This window comes from Amblyraja radiata, chromosome 27, assembly GCF_010909765.2.
Source record: "Amblyraja radiata isolate CabotCenter1 chromosome 27, sAmbRad1.1.pri, whole genome shotgun sequence".
Taxonomy (NCBI): domain Eukaryota; kingdom Metazoa; phylum Chordata; class Chondrichthyes; order Rajiformes; family Rajidae; genus Amblyraja; species Amblyraja radiata.
Genome location: NC_045982.1, coordinates 4985758 through 5007948, shown reverse-complemented (window position 1 = coordinate 5007948; position 22191 = coordinate 4985758). Strand labels below are relative to the sequence as shown.

Below are 22191 nucleotides of genomic sequence, written 5' to 3'. Positions count from 1 at the left end.
ACCCTTTCGTTACCTTGTTCAATCCCAATCAAAATTAAGTAAGAAAGGATATTAATATTTTCTTCCACACCATTGATTGCCAACCAGTCATTGTATTATCTGCAAACTTTTATCTTGGCCTCATCAGAAATATATACAACAAAAACCAAGGGATCAGATACTCCTTTGTGTCCATCTTGTTATAAATGCTGATCTACCTGTCATCATCCATCCTGAAAAGGACACCAACTTCCGGCAACAATCAGTGGAAGCCATCAATAGATGATGATGGTAGCAGAATAAGCTCAGGATACTTCCAGTTTCCAGCCCTGCGACATGGATGCTTCTGCTATGGGGCCACCAGATACTAAATACTGTGAAATTTATTGGCAAAAGCAATACACAAACATTCATCAACCATTGCTTTGAAGAAGATGTCCTCTTGTTGATTAGTGATTTCCATGTCCTTTTAATATTTCCCCTCTGGTGTTTGCTGAATTTCGGCTATGTTCTCACTTAGACTTGCTACAATAGTCATGTGTCGTTAGTTCTTGTTTTGTCACCCACTTTTTGTCCCAATTCTTTCCAGGCTTCTTAGGTAAGTCCCAGCCAGTCTCAAGTATGTGTAAACCAGCATCTGCAGTTCCTTGTTTCTACCAGTGACTCCAGCACTTTGTGTCTTTGTAATAATAATAATAATAATAATAATATCTTTTATTGTCATTGCACATCAGTGCAACGAGATTTAGTATGCATCTTCCAACCGATGTAAAAAATAAATAAATAAATAAATAAACTGTGCGACGTGACCATCCGAGGGAGACAGTCCAGGGGGGATGGGGAGCACTCAGCAGGGCCGGTTCAGAGCCGCTATAGCTCTGGGAATAAAGCTGTTTCTGAGTCTGGAGGTTCGGGCGTAGAAGGCCTTGTAACGTCTGCCGGAGGGAAGCAGTTCGAACAGTCCGTTACAAGGGTGTGAGGAGTCTATGGATGCTGACGGCCTTCCTGAGGCACCGTGTGTGGTAGATGCCCTCCAAGGCTGGTAGCTGTGTCCCAATAATCCTCTGCGCTCTGTGGACGACGCGCTGAAAAGCTCTCCTCTCCGCCTCCGTGCAGCTGAGATACCACACAGAGATGTCATACATTAATATGCTCTCTGTGGTGCAGCGGTAGAAGGTTGTCAGCAGCTGTTGGGGCAGACCAGTCTTTTTTAATGTCCTCAGGAAGAACAGTCATTGCTGTGCCTTCTTGACCAGCGCAGCGGTGTTGGTGGACCATGTGAGGTCCTCTGAAATGTGAGTGCCCAGAAACTTAAAGCTGGACACTCTCTCCACACTTTCCCCGTAAATGGAGATTGGGGCGTATTCTCCATTATGGGACCTCCTCAAGTCAATAATCAGCTCCTTGGTCTTGGGGGTGTTTAGTGACAAGTTGTTACGTGTGCACCAGTCCGTCAGGTTCTGCACCTCCGCTCTGTATTTTTGTAAATCAGCATCTGCAGTTCCTTGTTTCTACCAGTTACTCCAGCACTTTGTGTCTTGTTTTTGTAAACAAGCATCTGCAGTTCCCTGTTTCTACCAGTTACTCCAGCACTTTGTGTCTTTTTTTTTGGTAAACCAGCATCTGCAGTTCCCTGTTTCTGCCAGTTACTCCAGCACTTTGTGTCTTTTTTTTGTAAATCAGCATCTGCAGTTCCCTGTTTCTGCCAGTTACTCCAGCAATTTGTGTCTTTTTTTGTTGTAAACTTGCATCTGCAGTTCCCTGTTTCTACCAGTTACTCCAGTACTTTGTGTCTTTTTTGTTGTTGTAAACCTGCATCTGCAGTTCCCTGTTTCAACCAGTTACTCCAGCACTTTGTGTCTTTTTTTTGTAAACCACCATCTGCAGTTCCTTGTTTCTACCAGTTACTCCAGCACTGTGTCTTTTTTTTGTTGTTGTAAATCAGCATCTGCAGTTCCCTGTTTCTGCCAGTTACTCCAGCAATTTGTGTCTTTTTTTGTTGTAAACTTGCATCTGCAGTTCCCTGTTTCTACCAGTTACTCCAGTACTTTGTGTCTTTTTTGTTGTTGTAAACCTGCATCTGCAGTTCCCTGTTTCAACCAGTTACTCCAGCACTTTGTGTCTTTTTTTTTTGTAAACCACCACCTGCAGTTCCTTGTTTCTACCAGTTACTCCAGCACTGTGTCTTTTTTTTGTTGTTGTAAATCAGCATCTGCAGTTCCCTGTTTCTGCCAGTTACTCCAGCAATTTGTGTCTTTTTTTTTTGTAAACCTGCATCTGCAGTTCCTTGTTTCTGCCCGTTACTCCAGCACCAAGTGTTTTGCTCAAGACACCAGCATCTGCAGTTCCCCGTGTCCCCACCGCGACAGCCTTGTCCGGGCGGGTCCTCCGCTGCTGCGGGTGGCGCTGCCGAGCGAGCTAGTGGAGGCTGGGCTGGGCGGGGCGGGGGGGAGGCGGGCGGGCGGACAGCGTCGCTGATCGCCGCTCAGGCGGAAGATCGTGTGGAGGCCGGCTGCCGTCGTCTGTCCGTCTGTCTGTCTGTCTGCCCGTCCCGCGGGGGCTGAGTGAGGAGGGGTGTATTCGGTCGCCCCGGGAGAGTAGATTGTGAAGGAGAAGAGCGCGGGGGGCGAGGAAGATGTCGCGCAGCCTGTGGATGGGCGATGTGAGTGTGAGGCGGCGGGAGGCCGAGCGTTGCCAGGGGCTGGGCTTGGGGGCAGCTGCCGCTGTCAGTCGGGGGCCGCGGCCAGGTCATCGGTGATAGGAGCAGAATCAGGCCACTCGGCCCATCAAATCTACGCCATTCGATCATGGCTAATCTATCTATCTTTTCCTCCTAACCCCACTCTCCTGCCTTCTCCCATAACCCCTGACACCCGTACTAATCAAGAATCTATCTACCTCTTCCGTAAAAATATCCATTAACTTGGCCTCCACAGCCGTCTGTGACAAAAAAAACCTATATTCATCACCTAAAGAAATTCCTCCTCATCTCCTTAAAGAAACGCCCTTTAATTCTGAGACTATGACCCCTCCTTAGTCCTGGACTCTCCCACTAGGTCTGGTCCCTGGATCAGCCTCATCCTAACAATAACAGTAGCTCAGCACACCCACCCATCTGTCCCGAACCCAGACTATGATAAACTGCTGGTTTGGGGACTTTGATTATGTGATTTTCCAGTGTTATGTATCACCTCCTATTTATCAAGCACAAAATGCTGGAGTAACTTAGTTGGCCAGGCAGCATCTCTGGAAGGGAGGACTTCCATTCCCTTCACAAATTCTCTTCAATCCCCCTTTGTTCTACCTATTGTGCCAGAGTTTGTCGATTGCATTTCTGCATAGTATTATCTGATTTTATTAGATAGCATGCAAAACAAAGTTTTTCTTTGTACCGCAGTGCACGTGACAATAATAAACCTAAACCGAAGAAGGGTTCCCACACGAAACATCGCTTATCTTTGTCCTCCACTGATGCTGTCTGATCTGCTGATTTACTCCAGAACTGTTTTACCCAAGATTACTGTATCTGCAGTTAGAACAGAACGGTACAACACAGGAACAGGCCCTTCGTCTCACAATGTCCGTGCTGAACATGATGCCAAGACTAACTCTTATCTGCCTGCACATAATCAATATAGTTTCATTTTCTGCCTACCAAAAGTCTCTAAATGCCATTATCTTACCTGCCTCTATCGCAACCCCTGGCAGTACATTGCAGGCACCCACCACCCTATGTAAAAATAATTTCCCCACACCTCCTTTAAACTTTGCCTGTCTCACCTTAAATCCATGCCCTCAATTATTTCCATTCTGGAAAAATAGTTCTGACTGTCCATCCTATCTATGCTTCTCATAATTTGATCTACTTCTATCAGAACTCCAGAAAAAACATTATTTGTTCAGTAATTCCGTGTGACTCCTCTCTCTAATCGTAGAATGGCAATTTTCACCTAAATGCAAAATCATGTGTTGCCCAAGGGAGCAACAAGTGGAAAAAGTTAATTGGATTTTGTCATTAGAAGAATCCCATACTAATTAAAGTATTTTATTTTTTAAAGGATAGTTTTGTTCTAGAATATTGACCGGAAACATTTAAAAGGTCAACATGTAAAAAAACTCAAGTAAAACACAAAGTGCTGGAGTAACTCAGCGGGTCAGGCGGCATGTTTGGAAGCCGTGGTTAGGCGATGTCTCGGGACCATTCTTTAGACTGCACATAATTCTTTAGTCAAAATCTAGCTGCATCCCTTAATATTTCTAACTGGAATAATTGTCAGTTTTAACAAATAATTTCTGAAATTGAAATGACTAAATGTAAATGTATTTCTTAATAAATTGTTACACGTTGAAATAACATAGTGACCTAATTCTCTGTATTTTTTTGCAGTTGGAAAATTATATGGATGAAAATTTCATCTCAAGGGCATTTGCCACAATGGGTGAAACAGTAATGAGTGTAAAAATTATTCGTAATCGAGTGACTGGGTAAGAGTAATTGTTCTATTTGTGAAAAAAATATTTGTTAAAATGTTATCATCATATGACAATTAAAAAATACAATATATCAGTAGAAATTCTTTCTTATTGCATGGTGTGAAAAATAACACAATTTAAATTCGTAATTACATAATATTTGGTTCCTCTTTAATAGTGCATTATTTATTCCATTTTAATGTAATCACCTTAATAGTTGATAAAATCTGTGATAATTGAGTAACTGCAATTGTTCAGGCCTTCGTGGCGATCAGATGAACGTTTAACTATTCTTTTACATCCAGGACACCCGCAGGTTACTGTTTTGTGGAGTTTACAGACCAGGCAACTGCAGAACGATGCCTGCTTAAAATCAATGGAAAAAAACTTCCAGGTGCTTCACCTGTAAGTATTTTGCTCAGGATGCTAATAAATGAACAAATATATTTAATAATACTGGTGTGTGTAATATGGCAATGTTACGTTAGTTTGTACCTCAATTGTTACTGTATACTTGGACCGTCTAAATTCATGTTCTGACAATTCAGTATTTTAATAACTTAAGAATATTTTTCTATTCAGCTGATATGTTTAATTTGAACAGTTTGAACTAACTGATAGTAACATTTGTGAAAGGGCATACCAAGGGTTCCCGTCACACAAATACTGCCCAAACAATATGACACATTGCACAGGTGGTAGAGCTGCTGTCTCACAACGCCAGAGACATGGATTCAGTCTGACTCCAGGATCTGTCTATGTGAAGTTTGTAGTTCTCCTTCTGTAGCTTTCCCACAAAATTTCCCCACATTGCAAAGATATACAGGTTGATACATAAATTGAACATTTATAAAAAACTGTAGTTGCTGGAAATCTAAAACCAACATGAAAATGTTTTGACAAAGGATGTCTGACCTGAAACATTATCTCTGTTTCTCCACCCACAGATGTGGCTTGATCTCCTGAGTATTTCCAGCATTTTTTGTCTTTGTTTTGGGAGGTTAATTAGCCACTGTAAAATGTCCCTAGTATGTAGCTGAGTGGTAGAATCTGGAGGAGTTGATGGGGGGGGAGGAGGTTTAATAATGGGATTAGTGTAGGATTAATGTGTAGTTTATGGTCGACGTGTTATTGGGCCAAACGGATTGTTTCCATGCTGTCTCTATGAAAATAATACTGCAATTCTAGTGCACTGTTGTGTTCTTTTAATGCATGACCAGGTAATTAATGGACAAATTTGCAAATAAATGTAATGTCTAATGAGATTTCAGTGCCACATTGTACCTCTGAAAAATCATGTTTTGTAACTGACATTTATATAACAGTCCTTGCATACTGAAGCACTTTATAATTACAAGGCCTAAATAAATACGATATACACAAGGAGAATATTGCCAGCAAGGTAATGAGGGAAAGGGCTCTAAAGAATGTGAATAAATTAAATCTCTTGAAAGTAGGAGAGGCAAGGATTTGAGGAGGATTCCTGAAGCATATGCTGAAATGAACAGGAAGTGGATCCAAGGTCTAAAATGGGGAGTGTGAGCATAGATGTGCGAGGGCACAGGCAGGGAATTAAGTGATGCTAGGAATTAAAAAAATGACGATAAATATCTCAAGTGAAACTCTGATAATCCATTACCCTTGAAACTTTTGTGGTGCCTGACTATTGGATGGTATTCCTTCTACCACCCAAAGCCAGCCATATTAAGTTTTAACTGTTTTAACACATTACAAAGTATTACAACAAATTTACCAGCGAGGTAATGAGTTTAAAGGAAGTTGGGTAAATTACAAGCATTCCGACCTCAGCTCTGGCTAAAGACATAACCACACTCCTGATTTCTGGTGTCCCATACCGCATTCCTGGCTCTCCAGTCTTCCAGTCCAGGTCCTGTCACTGTACCTGGCTCTCGCACCAGACTCTCAGCTGTGGCCTTGCACTTTGCTTGCAATCTGGACCATTAACAGGTGTCAAATCATCTAGCTTTCGGAATTTTCTTTTTTTGAATTTTACTATATTAGTTTATTATTGGATAACCTTCTGATGCTTTACCAGCAATATTAACCACTTCTAATCCTCAGTTAGACCGATACATGTTAATTAAAATCAAACTACATTACCGCAGATAACATTGTTTATTGTTGCTAGCAGCCCAGAAGATTTAAGCTTAACTATGCCACTTATGGAAAGCAGCCAGATAACAGGTAATTTATTACTGGATATTCATTCATTCATTTAATTGTGCATTTCGTGAGTCTCTGTGAGTAATTTAAAGATGATTACCTTGGTGATTCTGTTTTTTAATTCAAACTCTAGCTTCCCATATTTCTTCAGCAGCATTTCCCTCTTCGTCATGGCTAATTGGACTTCATGCGGGTCACACTTTTGGGATCTACCCCTTTCTCGAACTCAGAGCTCATTCTGAGCAGTTATCCTTAACCCTGGCACTAGGAAGTCAATACAGCCTTTGAGACACATACAGTGCCCTTCATAATGTTTGGGACAAAGACCCATAATTTATTTATTTGTCTCTGTACTTCACAATTTTAGATTTATAATAGAAAAAAATCCCATGTGGTTAAAGTGCACATTGTCAGATTTTATTAAAGGTTTTTTTTTATACATTTGGTTTCACCATGTAGAAATCACAGCTATGTTTATACATGGTCCCCTCATTTCAGGGCACCATAATGTTTGGGACACATGGCTTCACAGGTGTTTGTAATTGCTCAGGTGTATTTAATTGATTCCTTAATGCTAGTCTAAGAGCTCTCAGCACCTAGTATTTCCTCTGATTTTTCCATCACTTTTGGAAACTTTTATTGCTGTTTATCAACATGAGGACCAAAGTTGTGCCAATGAAAGTCAAATAAGCCAGTATGAGTGAGAAACAAGAATAAAAGTTAGAGACATCATCCAAACCTCTGGCTTACCAAAATCAACTGTTTGGAACATCATTAAGAAGTAAGAGAGCACTGGTGAGCTTACTAATCGCAAAGGGACTGGCAGGCCAAGGAAGACCTCCACAGCTGATGACAGAAGAATTCTCTCTAAGAAAAAACCCCAAACACCTGTCTTGACGGATCAGAAACACTCTTCAGGAGTCAGGTGTGTCTTTGTCAATTACCACTGTCCGCAGAAGACTTCATGAACAGAAATACAGAGGCTATACTGCAAGATGCAAACCACTGGTTAGTCATGGCCAGGTTACAGTTTGCCAAGAAGTACTTAAAAGAGCAACCAAAGTTCTGGAAAAAGTTCTTGTGGACAGATGAGACGAAGATTAACTTATCTCAGAGTGATGGCAAGAGCAAAGTATGGAGGAGAGAAGGAACTGCCCAAGATCGAAAGCATACCGCCTCATCTGTGAAACACGCTGGTGGAGGTGTTATGGCCTGGGCATGCAAGGGATATGCAGCAATGACTTCAAGCAGTCATTGCATGCAAAGGAATGACTTGGTCAAGTTCTTTTGAAAGTTCTGGTCAATATCCTATCATCCATCACCTGCTCTTTCATAACACTGTTGCATATACTAATCAGAATCATGTTTCACTCATCCATCACCTGAGGAGATGTATTTGATTTTCTTTGTTAGCATCTTCAGACCCAATATTCTCTGCTTTCCTCTAATTCTGACCTACCCTTCAGGATCTGCCTTAATCTTATCATAAGTGGTCATATCTTCAGTTACCTGGCCTGTGCCTTTGTGAATTTCATCCACAAACATTCACATTTCTCTCTCCATCTCCTTTAAGGCTCTCCTTAAAGTCTATCTCTTTGACCAAACATTTAACTAACCCCAGTTGGACATCAGTCTGAAGAAGGGTCTCGACCCGAAACGTCGGACATCATTCTGAAGGTCTCGTCCCGAAACGTCACCCATTCCTTCTCTCCAGAGATGCTGCCTGTCCCACTGCATTACTCCAGCATTTTGTGTCTACCTTCGATTTAAACCAGCATCTGCAGTTCTTTCCTACACATTTAACTAACCCCACTAGCATTCTGCTGTGGCTTGGTGTTAATTTTTGTTTGATTAGATTCCTGCAAAGTGCTTTTACCCATATACATTTAATTAGTTATTAACTTTTCAGAAAAGTTGAATGGTTTTTATACTCTTGACCCAGTGTAAAGAGATGGTAATTTTATCCAGCAGTGACAAATTTCAGTAAAATTAAATTTCTACATCTACTTCTCTTGACCAAAGTAATAAAACCAGTGCCTAAATATTTAAAAACATTAAATTAAAACATGCTGTGAAACAGCATGCTGTGAAACAAATTAAGTTGCGAAGGAAACAAGATGTAAAGGATTTATTGATCATGTCCATTTTAACATTTATATAGTCATTGCTGAAAATTAAGCAGTATTTCTCTTTAGTTTAATACATTTGAAGTGATATTCATGACAGATGCATTAATGCATGTTTTCAATTTTTAAACTTTAATGCTTGGGGATGAATATTTTTCTTGTATTTTCTCTAGTCCTGAATACTCATTGTTTGTTGGAGATTTAACCGCAGAAGTGGATGATGGAATGCTTTACGAATTTTTCGTTGAAAAATATCCCTCATGTAGAGGCGGAAAAGTGGTATTGGACAATCTAGGAAACTCCAAGTATGTAGTAGTTTCAGATTTTATGAGAAATAAATTTAATGTTCTGTGTATTTGAGTTTCTCTTTATACCACCCATATTCTAGAAGTTGCCATATTGGTCAATAACCTTTCTTGCGATATCTCAAAGCCAAATATTTTAACTGATCTATGCAATGTATGGATAGAGCAGAACAATGCATTGGGTGCCACTAGCAGGTTATAAGTTGGTGCATACATCTTATAACACAAACCACTACCCAATAACCATATTAATCTATTGGAACCAAGGGCACTGTTCTGTTGCACCTCCAGTTTGCACGCACTAAACATTATTCCATTTATCTTCCATCAATACACAGTGGACGGCTCGATTGTAATTATGTATAGTCTTTCCACTAACTGGATAACACATAACAAAAAGCATTTCACAACACCTTGTTGCACATGACATTAGACTAAACTAAATAGTTACCCAGGTTCAATTCAGACTTTCAGTAATTCTGTATAGAGTTCTACATAAAATGTAACAATTTAAAATGAAGAGCTCTATTAGTTTGTATGTAATTCTACATGGATTTAACATCTGGACATCCAAGTATTTATGTTTAATGGGCTAATTGGAAATTTGTGACCACGAGCTGAAATTGTTGAAGATGTGACATTTCTTGCATGGAACTGCTGGGTGTTCATCAGTCAAATGTTCATCACTTACACAAAGTTCTGCTATGTCTATTAGGTGTGAGAGAACATTGAAACAAGCCTTAACTGGAGGATTGCGGAATGCTTTAGCCTTGATTAAAGGGCTTCATTTCACCTGGACTTGCTAGATTCACATGTGCATCTTCTTCCAGATAGTTGGCTTCTTTAATGTTCCCTTAATGAACATACCCCAAACTACCACTGCAAGACATTCCAAACGTAATAATCTGCTCAACCATACCTCAGATTTGCATTTTGCCTTCTGATACCCTCTGTGCCATCCACCCCTCTGCGCTATTTCCTCTTTTCCCCACTTTGCTCCTACGCCTTTGCCCATGTGCTCCTGTCCCCAATTCATTTCAACCAGAGTCCTTTATAATGGGGGTGAGATGCTGTTTATTATCAAATACAATGCTTTGGCTTGTATCATACAATATCAGAGGCCCCACAGTCATCCAATCCCAAAACTACCATGCCCAGGCCACCCATTGCAAAGTAAGCAGGTTTGAGATAAAACAATAGATTTTTTTTCTCTTTTTATAGAGGTTACGGCTTTGTGAAGTTCTCGGATGAAGCTGAACAGAAGCGAGCACTTGCCGAGTGTCAAGGTGCCATTGGCATTGGAGGAAAAGCTTTAAGGCTGAGTGTGGCAATACCAAAAACGTAAGCAACATTGGAGAACCACAAAGGTTGTGCGTTGCACTTTCTGATCCACACTATTGAATTATAATTAGAAACGTTTGGCAATGTAGCAGTGTCTACATCTAGTTAAGTCATTGTAGAAAGCTCTATGGTAAATTGATGCCATTGTGCCACTCAAATATATCAGTATCGCAGAAGATCTTGCCTGCAATGACCAGTTTTAGTGGAACAGTTCCAAGCTGAGAAGAATACTTTAGGATATGTGCGTTAATGCTAACGTGCATATAGCCAGAAGATTTTATTGGTTCGTAATAAGAGTTGAGGATCTGTAGAAGAGTCAATTTCGACTAAAAATTGCACATTGTCTATGATACAGCGTGGAAACAGGCTCTTCATCTCAACTTTCCCACACCAGCCAACATGTCCCAGCTACATTAGTCCCACCTGCCCACATTTGGTTCATATCCCTCCAAACATGTTCTGTCCATGTACTTTTAACGTTGGAATAGTCCCAGCCTCAACTACCTCCTCTGGCAGCTTGTTCCATACACCCGCCACCCTTTGTGTGAAAAACATTATTACATTTAATTAGCAAAATCATATCCAAGTTCTAGAGGCAATAATTATAATCAGGATTGAGCTCAAACTAACCGTTTTGCTGTTATGTCTATGTTTACTTGCATTTATATCCTGATTATCTAGAACATACAGTCAACAATAATTTTTAAACTAGATAGATCTCAGTTACTTAGCATAGACTACCATGTATCATTTTGCCATAATGTGACAAATAAAATGACTTTTAAATTAAATTTCAGAAACCGTGTAGTGAAGCCACCAGACTACAACCAGACATATACCTACAACTACAGCCAGTATTACCAGCCATACCAGAATTACTATACTCACTGGGGATATGATCAGTACACTGGCAGTTATAGCTACAGTTACCAACAATATGGTTATACACCCAATACCATGCAGGTAAAGTAATGGAAAGTTTGAAAACCAGACCACCACCTCCAGCCCCACTATATGTTAAATTGATCTAATTATTTAATCGTTGAACATCTCCTATACAGAATATTTTGTTGCCATTCTACTTAATTTTCTCATGTTTGTCTTGAATGCTGTAGATTGATTTTATCCTTGTTTTCAATCAATCGCCTACATTAATTTATAAACATTGTGGAAGAAAGCAGCTATAGAGTATAAATTAAAGTTATATTTGCTCGATTTGAATGTTCAATTTGGAGGTTATTCAACAATTTGTAGGCTATGCGATGCATTGAACGAAAGGACAAACATGTCAAATAGTACGGAAGAATAGAAAAGCAGAAAATGATTTAGGTAGTATTACTCCAAGGAATGCTGGTGTTCGCAGAGATCTGGGAGCACAAGTAAAGAAACAAATTAACATGCAGTGCAACATTTTATTAGGAAGGTAAATGGAATATTGACCAATCAAATCAGCTAATTTATTTGTTGACGGGGTAGATTCAAGGAATCATTTGGTCTATTCCTGCATCTATTCAGCATGTGTTTTATATCATAACAGATGTGAGCTACTGAATACCATGCTTGTAAATACCATGACTAAACATCAATTATCAAGAGAAATAGATATTGTCCCCCTTCTTCCTCCCCCCCCCCCCCCCCAACCTTTTTTGATGTTGTCTGGTCTGTTAAATGAGGGACATATTTAAATAATCTTAATTAGAAAATAGGTGCCATTCGGTCCTTCGAGGTAGCACTGCCATTCAATACGATTATGGCTGATCATCCAGAATCAGTACCCCGTTCCTGCCTTCACCCCATATCCCTTGATTCCTTTAGCCCTAAGAGCTATATCCAACTCTTTCTTGAATTATTTATTATTGTCTGTCTTTCATTATGCATTTTCTAATGCATTTTTGTTAGTAGAAATAAAGTCCCAACAAAGTAATTTCACCAGTATTGCTAAGTATATGGGAGGTGTTAAAGTTGAGTGAATGAACGGTAACATGTTTTCCTACAGTTTAGGTGAAATTGTACCTGACTCCGCCATATCTTTCTGCTGCTCATAATGATGCGCCCATTTTTGTTTTTGTTTTAAATTGAATCCTGGCAGTGTTCAGTGTAGGCATAGCCTGCATTTATTGCTCATGCCTAATTATCCTTGGGTGACTTTCTGGCCTTGTCTGTGTCAGTCACAATCTTGTAGGTCTAAATGTCATAAAAGCCACGTAAAGATGACAATGTTCCTTTCCTACAGGAATGAGTGACACACGTTTCCAGATTATTATTCTAGACCGAGATCATTATTTCTCTGCGCGCTATATTCATCATTCAACTGCCTTATTGATTTTTTTTGGTTTTCTCTCTAAATGTAAAACAGAGTTTGATCTCTAAATGTGTCTGATTTTAGCCTTACTGAAAAGTTTTGTGGCCACATATTTCTAGCATGTGCAACCTCTCCCTGTCGACAGTCATTCAGTTGTTTTTTGTTTTAAAATTAATACTAACAAATTCATATGGTTCAACATTCCATTGATGGGATCCTTTCAAAAGAGTTTGTGTGGGAAGTTGACGAACAGACAAAATAAGCAGAAATGTGTTGAGATATAGAGGGTGTCAGATGTTAGATATGTGAATTTGAAATCAAATGCCTGTTGTTTACAGAATTACGAAGAAGTTGGAGATGATGCTCTGGAAGGTAAGCTGAACATTTTTTCCTCCGTATCCAATATAGTTGTAACCAAAACATTGTGATATTTTTAATTGACTTCTATGTTTTCTAATCATAAATTGTAAAGTTATTATAGTCTAGAAGATTTAAAAAATCAAACTTGTTGGGCAACAGCAATCCATAGGAAAACCTCACATGTTGAAACAAGGAACTGCAGATGGAGCAGTAAAATCCTCACAAGCTTGACACCTTATTTGTCTCTGGCATATATATATATATATATATATTTTCTTCTTTACACTTGCATTACTATTTGTTTGTTATTTTAGAAAAGAATAATTAACTTAATCACAGAAGAAGCCCTTTTCACTCTTTATATCTGTTCTGCGTTTTTCAATTAGAGCTGTCCAATTCATACTTTTGCCATTCATTTGTATTTTTTAGTGTTTTATTAACTTTATTTATTCAGTTCCCTCTCAAATTTTGTGTCAAAATCATCTTGTGGTCGATTTGGGAATGTATTCTATACTCTCATTTCATGACATTTTAAATCATTTTGTTCAGATGACCAGAATTTTCCTAATATAAGTTTCCAATGTAGATATTGATATGAGTAGATTTTCACTAAAATTATACAACAACATGATCTCTTTACCATAATGATATATTCTTTAAAGATGCAAAACTTACAGAAAGTTATGTAGTAATGACACACCAAGTGATATTTTAGACTTTATAATTAAAGCACGGAGAAAGGCACTTCGACCCACCACGTCAGCAGCGAACAGCGATCACTCTATACACTAACACTATCCTACATACTGGGGATAAATTCTTTTTCAACTTACCAAAGCCAATTAACCTATAAATCTGTACATCTTTAGAGTGTGGGAGGAAACCAGAACACTCAGAGAAAACCCAAATGGTCACATGGAGAACGTTCAAATGGTAGTCACGATTGAACACGGGTCTCTGGCCCTGTAAGGCAGCAATTCTTCCACTGAGCCACTGTGCGCCACAATTTCCTGGCACCATTATGCCACTTTGCTGCCTCCCATGCCTAGAAGTTAATTATTACACTCCTCCCAATTACAGTCAATTCACTTTTCTCATAGATTGAAGCTATTTTCTTGCCAGTCCCACATTGTATAAGTATTATATTTAATGATTTTTATTTACTCCAAGTTACTCCCAATACTTGAGTCTGATATCTTACAAAATATCAATTTATTATTATGCATGATAAAATGTTTTTTGTATGGTGGTTTCTAATCAAATGAGATTTATTTTTGGATTAACATAAAGATTAACATGAGATTTACAAATGGATTAACATAAAGGCAAAATACATTATGGCAACTTCAAGTTACATGACATCTTTGTTTCTTGTTATCTGATGATTTTACCACACAAACACAGGCAAATCTCGCAAATTATTTTAATTTACTATTAAATTCACGATGCGTCCCTTGCCATTTTTGGTTCTTACCTCAGTGAACTGTTCTGCCAGTCAGATACTGCTTGATTCTCAGCTTGCATGATGTCTTGCCAGCAGGCAAGCTGTCATAGTTATCTAGCTGCCAATATTGAAGAAAGAAAGATCTTATGTGACAATTGACAAGTATAATCTTAATTATGGTAAGGCTGTGGAATTGCACTAATTTTAGGGGTTCAAAATAGTCATGTTAAAAGTGGCAGCACGGTGGCGTAGCTGTAGGGACCCGGGCCAGAGACCCGGGTTCAATCATGACTACGGGTGCTGTTTGTATGCAGGTTGTACTCTGCCCATGACCTGTGTGGGTTTTCTCCCACACTCCAAAGATGTACAGGTTTATAGTTTAATTGGCTTCAGTAAAATTGTAAATTGTCCTTAGTGTGTGTAGGATAGTGTCGGTGTGCGGGGATCGCTGATCGGCGCAGATTCAGTGGGCCGATGGGCTTATTTCCATGCTGTATCTCTAAACTAAACTAAACTTAACTAAAAAGCATTTTTTAAATAGTCTTCATTAGTAATCGCAATCTGTTACAATTGGATCACATATTTGCAGGAAACATCACACCCTGTGCATAGATAGATGTCCCAGTATATGGCAATGTTTTGGTCATCTTTTTTTCTGGTGGTTGGCTGCTGGATGCATTTCCAATTCATTCTAATTGAGGAAAATATGCAGAAAATTATCAAATGAATGTTTGTGTTCCATTGGGAGATTTAAATTATATTTAAATTCACTGAATTCACATTTGCAGGAAAATTGGGACATTGATTTTTGGAATTTGTTCAAGCACCTGCTGTTATACAGATATTAAACATCTTTTTTTACATTGAGTCAATATCTGGCTCCGATTAACTGACATATTTTTTTACATTGAGCTGGAAGGATATATTCCTGTTAACTTTGATTTCATGCCACTATTTGTGACACGTTAAAATTTGCACATCAGTAATGGAGCAGTTTATTACGGGGTTGTTGTGTAGCCTAGACTGTGCCTTTTAATACAGTTTCACTGGAATTATTATTCCACATGGGATTGAAAGTTTGTATACAGAAATGCCTTCGGCTTTTGTTTTTATTCTTTCCATGTTTGTCTTTTTTCTTTGCACCACTGCAGTTCTTTAGGCAAAGCCACCTTGTGGTATCTCACTTTTGCAGCCCTGGGCTCAGTCAGGCTGTTGAGTCACAGAGACATCATAGCTGAGCATAGTCATTCATGGTGTTTGTGTACACACATTCCAGCAGGAGGCACTGGATAATGATTAGAAGTGGAAAACCTTGGCTATTTTTCATCTCTCCAACTAGGGAAACTATTTATTACCACCCTGTCTATACCTCTGGCTCAAGCTAGATAATTGGCCACAGACTCAGACTGACTGAGATACTACCATTTTCTGTCCTGTGTGTATGATTGACAGTGTTGGAGATTTATTTATTTAAAAAAAAAAACGAAATTGGTGTTTAAGAAGTTTGAAGAGAACACACATTAAGAAAACATTCCACTGCAAGTATGAAATTTTAGCTCGGAAGTTACTTAAGAATTTATTTAAGATTAAAAAAACTGAAAGTTTAATTATAAAGCCTTTGCCGTGCTGGCCAATACAATTCCTGTATGTTTAAGGGATCGTTACTGCTGCTGCTGCCTCATTAATGCACTGATTATACTTATTTGGCTCAGTGCATCATGGGAATATGCCTCTACCTGCTCAAGGCCTCTCCTTTCCGGGTATATTCCTTCAGCCAGGAGGATGGGGTGGACAGAGCCAAGGACTTCTCCATGACTACAATCACCAGTGCTGTTCCATGTTCTGCTGACAGGGGCTGTATTTGCCTCGGCGAGACAATGTAAGTCTATGTCTCCAATGAAAAACTGTATTTCCAGTGGTTGCCCCACCTAAAGACCCCATGGGAGGTTCACAAGTGACCCAACTTCCCTATGATTTTTAAGTTGCAACTACTTAGTAATGAGCTACGTGGTTGGAAAATTGAAGTGTCACAATCGGCAATTTTTCTTTCAAGTACCTGGATTTGAGTGAACAGTTTAAAAAAATTAATAAATCTGTGAACATTTTTTTAAACGGTCCCTTTCTTGGCACAAATCTCAATTCCTCAATCGGTGATTTGAATGCAGCATTCTGTGATTCTTTGTTTTATATTTAACCCATAATTTGGCTGACCTCTTGTGAAGCAGGGTGAAAAATTCAGCGGGTGCAAAAATGTAGCATATTTGGCGTAACATGGACAGGCGACATTTAGGGCCATGACCAAGTCATCTGTCCATTTCCCTCCACAGATGCTGCCTGACCCATTGAGTTCCTTAGGCAGTTTGTTTTTTTTTGCTCAGGTTTCCAGCATCATCCCCCTTGTGTCTCCAAATAGCATATTTGTTGGAGACTCCAATGAAGGACATTGTAACATAGATATTTAGAGCATGAAACCCATTGCATTTTTCAAGATAAATGCTCAGCGTGTTAGACAACATCTTTGAGGTGAAAAACAGAAATAGAGGGTCAAGATAGACAAGAGGTAATACATGTTCTATGATGTTGAGAAATGAGGATGGGGAGAATAAAAGGAAAGCTCTGTGTGAGAAACAGCTGTGATAAATTGACAAAAAGGCTGATGGTGAATGACTAAGCGGTTGCAATTGGATAAGAAACAAAACATTGTAGAGAGGATGTGCAAACGGGAGTGTTAGAATTGTATGAACAAATAGTGGGCTGTGATGCACCTAGTTTGTAGATGTGGTCCTGTACCTCGAGCTTCTCTGGATTATTGTACGAGATTAATGAAAGAAATCAGAATCTGAGCAAGATGGAGAATTTAAGTGCCAAGACCATTCTTGCAGTTTGAACAGAATCTTTTTCAAAGTTGTTCCTTAGCCTGTCTTTGTTTTCGCCAGTGTAGAATGTGCACCAAATACTTTGTACTAAATTGAGAAAAGTAAATTGCTGTTTCACCTAGAATGGATCTTTGGTGTTTGGGCATTTGTAAAAAAGCTTCACCTCCTAGAGTCATGCTGCATGGATTTTGTATTTTAATTTCAGATATTTTGCTTCAATTTATTTCTAAATTCTTAGTTCATGTTCTGCATCAAGTGACTCTCACAGGAGCTTTGTAACAAACATTCATTTTATTGTGCAGGATCAAACTTCCCAATTTTTTCCCCTTACCAACTATTAAATCTCTTCAGCCCTCCCTCTGCACAACTCAGTTCTTTACACTTCCTTACCTCTCTAAAAGCCTAATTTCCAGATCCTTTTTGTTTATTCCTGCTGATGCAAGCATCTTTTATTTGTTTTTTGTTTTTTCAATCCAATTCCTTCTGGCTTTTCTGTTGCAAGTAAATACTGACAAAGCAAACTACAGTTCTGAATGTCAGAAATGTCAGATAAGCCTAATGTTATATCGGATTGAAGTTGAAAACCTCTAGATCTTCAATGATATGATTCACTGTGACCCAGGTGGTGTGTAGTAGCACAGGGTAGCTGTCACCACTCAACCTTCTGTTAACAAGACATCAGCTAGTCTGAATGTCCAGTCTGAAGAAGGGTTTCGGCCCAAAACGTTGCCTATTTCCTTCGCTCCATAGATGCTGCTGCACCCGCTGAGTTTCTCCAGCATTTTTGTGTACTTTCGATTTTGCAGCATCTGCAGTTCCTTCTTAAACACATCAGCTAGTACTCAGTAGGATTCAGCAATATGCCCTCTACCCTTTTTCTTTTCAAAGGAAATTATTCAGGACTTTCCTGTTCCCTAAACCAAACCACTGGTGAAATAAATAAATCATGGCCTAATTTTGCTAAACAACTGTCTTTCTCGATTTATCCATTAGTGAATTTAGCTAAACAAACTCCCACATATGTATTTCCACACCATTATAGCACGCTGGAGAGAACCAAGTTCTGAGACTGAATCCCGGCCTGACGTAGATTCAGGCTAAGAAATGTGCTTGTTATGGCAAGAGGAAAAAGCACTTCGAGACGGGTGACCTAAAATTGCTTCAGATCATACACATGCTAGTATCTTCACTGCCTTCATATTTTTATTTAAACTTCAGTTTGTTAACAACAATTTTTACCTCCTTACAGTTCCGACATTCAAATTTTACATAACCTCACAGTTTGGCCCGATGTACCAATACTGCCTCTTTGAAAGCACAATGAGTGCCACTCTTTCCCATAGGCCAACAAGTTAGTTCATTTTGGTTTTGAGGATTGTATACCTGACAACATAATACATCCTCAGTGCTGCACTTATCAGTTTGGAATTTGTGCTTGTGTCTCCGGTATAGTCTAGAACCCATGGGTTTTGATTCAGAAGCAAGATCCTCAGTGTGCACCAAGCTGATGTTTTGGGTGGAGCAGAATATTGGGAGATAATTGTAGCGAATAGAAAGAGAATGTCCACTGAACTATTGTTGCTCACCGCAACTTTGAGATGATAGATGTTGAAAATGTCTGACTAAAAATTGTCCAGTATATTCCAGTTATCCAACAATGGCATCACTGATTCTTTCACCTAATCATTCTAGATGCCATGCATCAGAGCACCAATATATGAAGCTGAAAATAGCCTCAGAAGACATATTAGAGTCAGCACCAAAGACCATGGGCAGAGGGAGATCTGTAAATCTAGATGTAAAATCTTTTTAACATTGTGCCAAATAACTTTGCTTAATAATTAATAGGGCAATGATAATATCATATATCCAGGTAGAGCACATTGCAAGAAATAAGAATTTTCATGAATATTTTGTGATATTAAGATTTTATGTTTGATGGATGTGTTATGGTGATTGAACGCTCTGGAGTCAAAACCTTTTATTTGGCCACATCCAATGGATTCCCTCCTCGACGGGAATGATTTCTGTAAATCAAATCCCACCTCGCATGAGCAGAATTTCAGGAATTCAGTCAAAAAAACATAAAAAGAAAAGCAAAGTGAAATGGCCGTTTTTTAAGATTGAAAAGGTAGAGATACTGCAACTAGCAATGTGTAGATAGGTTCAATGCTGGCATGGCTTAGAACACAAAATTATGGGGTAACTCAGCGGGTCAGACGCCATCTCTGGAGAAAATGAATAGCCGACTTTTCGGGTCGGGAACCCTTCTTCAGACTGCTGCCTGCCCGCTGAGTTACTCCAGAACTTTGTATTCTGTGCAAAATTTACACATCTGCAGTTCCTTGTACCTACATGGCTTATTTTGTTTCCATATTCCTAACCAGGGACGAAATGATTAAAAGAAATTAAGATGTAAGTAATTAAATCTGCTGTGGACTATTAACCATTTGATCTACAACTTTTTAATGTAAATTCACTGCCATTTATTTGCTTTTCTGGGAGGAAGAAAAGAGTATGACGAGATTTGAATTAATTTTACTTAAGTAATGTTTTGACTATGCATGGTATATAAGACAGTAGAGTTACTGCCTCACAGCACCAGAGACCGGGGTTCAATTCTATGTTGTCTATGTGGAGTTGGCATACTCTCCCTGTGACCACGCAAGTTTCCTCTGGGTGCTCCAGTTTCCCTTTGCATTCCAATGATGTGTAGTTGGTACGTTATTTGGCTGTAGTACATTACCTCTGTTGTGTAGGTGAGCGGTAGAATTAGGAGAGAATTGATGAGAATTTAAAAAAGGATTAGTGTGGAATTAGTGTAAATGGGTGGTTAACGTTGTGCTGTAGAGCCTGTTTTTATAGCTTTATTTCTTTCAACCTTTACTATTGAATGATGAAGTTTCTCACTTGTGCTGTAGAATATCATCTCCGTTGTGTGACGTCTATATTGAAGTGCCATTGTTACATTTGTCATGTTCCAGATCCAGTTCCTCACATGGATGTCGAAGAAGCTAACGCACAATTCATGGAACAGAGTGAGGAGTTCTACGACGCACTCATGAATTGCCATTGGCAGCCATTGGACAGCGTTGCATCTGAAATCCCTGCATCGGCCATGGCCTAGCAGGTTAACATTGCTACAAAAAACCATAATTCCAGATAATCAGTGGGATGTGTTTATCCCTTCGCTCTCATGATTTTCTGGTTATGGCATAATTCTTGTTTAATATGGTTCTTACTGTGACAAAACAAATGCTGCATCCTCTTGTTCTGATTTTGTGCAACGTTTTAAGCAATCGATAATTTCAAAAGATTTTTTATTTAAGAAAGTGGATCTGCTTCCCACAATGTTAGAGTTAGGGCTGTCCAACTATTTAATTCATAGTTTTGGAATGTTTTAAAATATGATTTTAAATAGGAGTAGGTGAGCCTTAGATGTTACATGGCGTTTTCATAACCATGAGTAGAGGTTCATAGGTATTACATGAATCATAACACCAAAGAGTGCCTTATGATTCTTTTTTTGCATATGTTATATTTTTACACAATGAGTTTAAAGACTAAACAATTCAAATACCCACCGTAACAAAGATTCCTCGCATTATGTCTGTATTTTTGCTTAAGTACAACATTCGACAATGCAGAATTTACAATGTTATTAATATTCACATTTAGAGCCTGATACAGTACTGGTTTATTCACTACATTCTTGTGTGTGTGCATTTATGTCATGAATTTTGATACTTCTAATCCTCTGGGGAATTTTTGTGTTAAAATCTCCCTAGGCCAGCTGAAAAAAAGGTATCATTATGATGTATCATTGTGAACCTTTGAACAGTAGAGGATTCGTTTGTGATTTTAAGATTCTCAAAACAGGACGTAATGGTAGTTGTGATTAAAAAGTGACTGTAGGACATTGGTACTGGTATAATTTCTACTCAAAAGCTACCTCCAATGCACGGTTGTGAGATTACACACTTTGATAAGGCACAGGGTCAGATTTGCTTTCAGAACTGCATGGGGCAGACTTTATCTTTGTCGGAAAAGAGTTGCAGTTCACCCCAGCTAAAGTTACAATTTATAGTTTAAAGAAAATGGTGAGTAAGATTAATGAAAAATATTTTGTTAATTCTGCTTGTGCATCTCACCATTTTTCATTCGGGTATTTTTCCAGCGTTGTTTCCATGACCTGGTTGCAGTCTCACTACTGAGTAGGACTCAAGGTTTGTAAATTTATAAAAAGCTATGATATAGTGGGGACTTATTTGTTAATAGAAAAGGTGACAGGCATTTATTTAAGGCTATTAAGTCCTGCTTGCAAGTGTTAATGTTTACATTTTCTTAGTTATGCCTTTGTTAAATTTCTAATTTTATGATATCCAGAAGCCCGTGAAAGCAAATTTATTTTGTAAAATAAAATAAAGGCATCTTTTTTAAATGAAATTTATGCGGTTTATGAGCTTTTTTTGGACTGAGTGCTGTACTTTTCCCCTAACTGAATGTCACAAATTAACGGAACCTGATTATGGGGCAAATTCTCTGCAGGGAGCTCATTTGGATCTGTTATAGCTCGTTATTTTAATTAATAACGCACTGGACATTAACCGAAGCACAAATGTTGAAACTGGAAATGCCTCTTGCAAAATCCTCCAACCCTGCCTTTTGCAAAGATGCTAACCCTTACTCCCAATTTCTCCGCCTCCACCGCATCTGCTCCCAAGATGCTTTTCATTCTAGGATTTCCAGATATCCTTTTTCTTTAGTAAACATAGCCTCCCCCCTCCCCCCCCCCCCTACT

At 38.9% G+C, this 22191-nt stretch overlaps 1 protein-coding gene across 5 annotated transcripts; it reads left to right on the top strand.

Moving 5' to 3' along the window:
• The first annotated feature begins 2399 nt into the window (after positions 1-2399).
• Positions 2400-21836, top strand: LOC116988345 (tRNA selenocysteine 1 associated protein 1). Of its 5 annotated transcripts, XR_004415918.1 has the most exons (11): positions 2427-2641; positions 4367-4464; positions 4758-4857; positions 6602-6657; positions 8936-9067; positions 10289-10408; positions 11206-11371; positions 13049-13082; positions 16227-16393; positions 19778-19805; positions 20375-20508. XR_004415918.1 is itself a non-coding variant. In XM_033044966.1 (10 exons), exons 1-9 carry the CDS (start codon positions 2615-2617, stop codon positions 16361-16363), a joined length of 870 nt encoding a protein of 289 aa, XP_032900857.1. In that variant the 5' UTR covers positions 2400-2614; the 3' UTR covers positions 16364-16393; positions 20375-21836. The 5 variants fall into 5 exon arrangements, 4 of the variants coding, with proteins under 4 accessions (XP_032900857.1, XP_032900859.1, XP_032900856.1 ...); XM_033044966.1 differs by lacking the exon at positions 19778-19805 and having other exon boundaries at positions 2400-2641; positions 20375-21836; XM_033044968.1 differs by lacking the exon at positions 19778-19805 and having other exon boundaries at positions 6605-6657; positions 20375-21836.
• Positions 21837-22191: the final 355 nt, after the last annotated feature.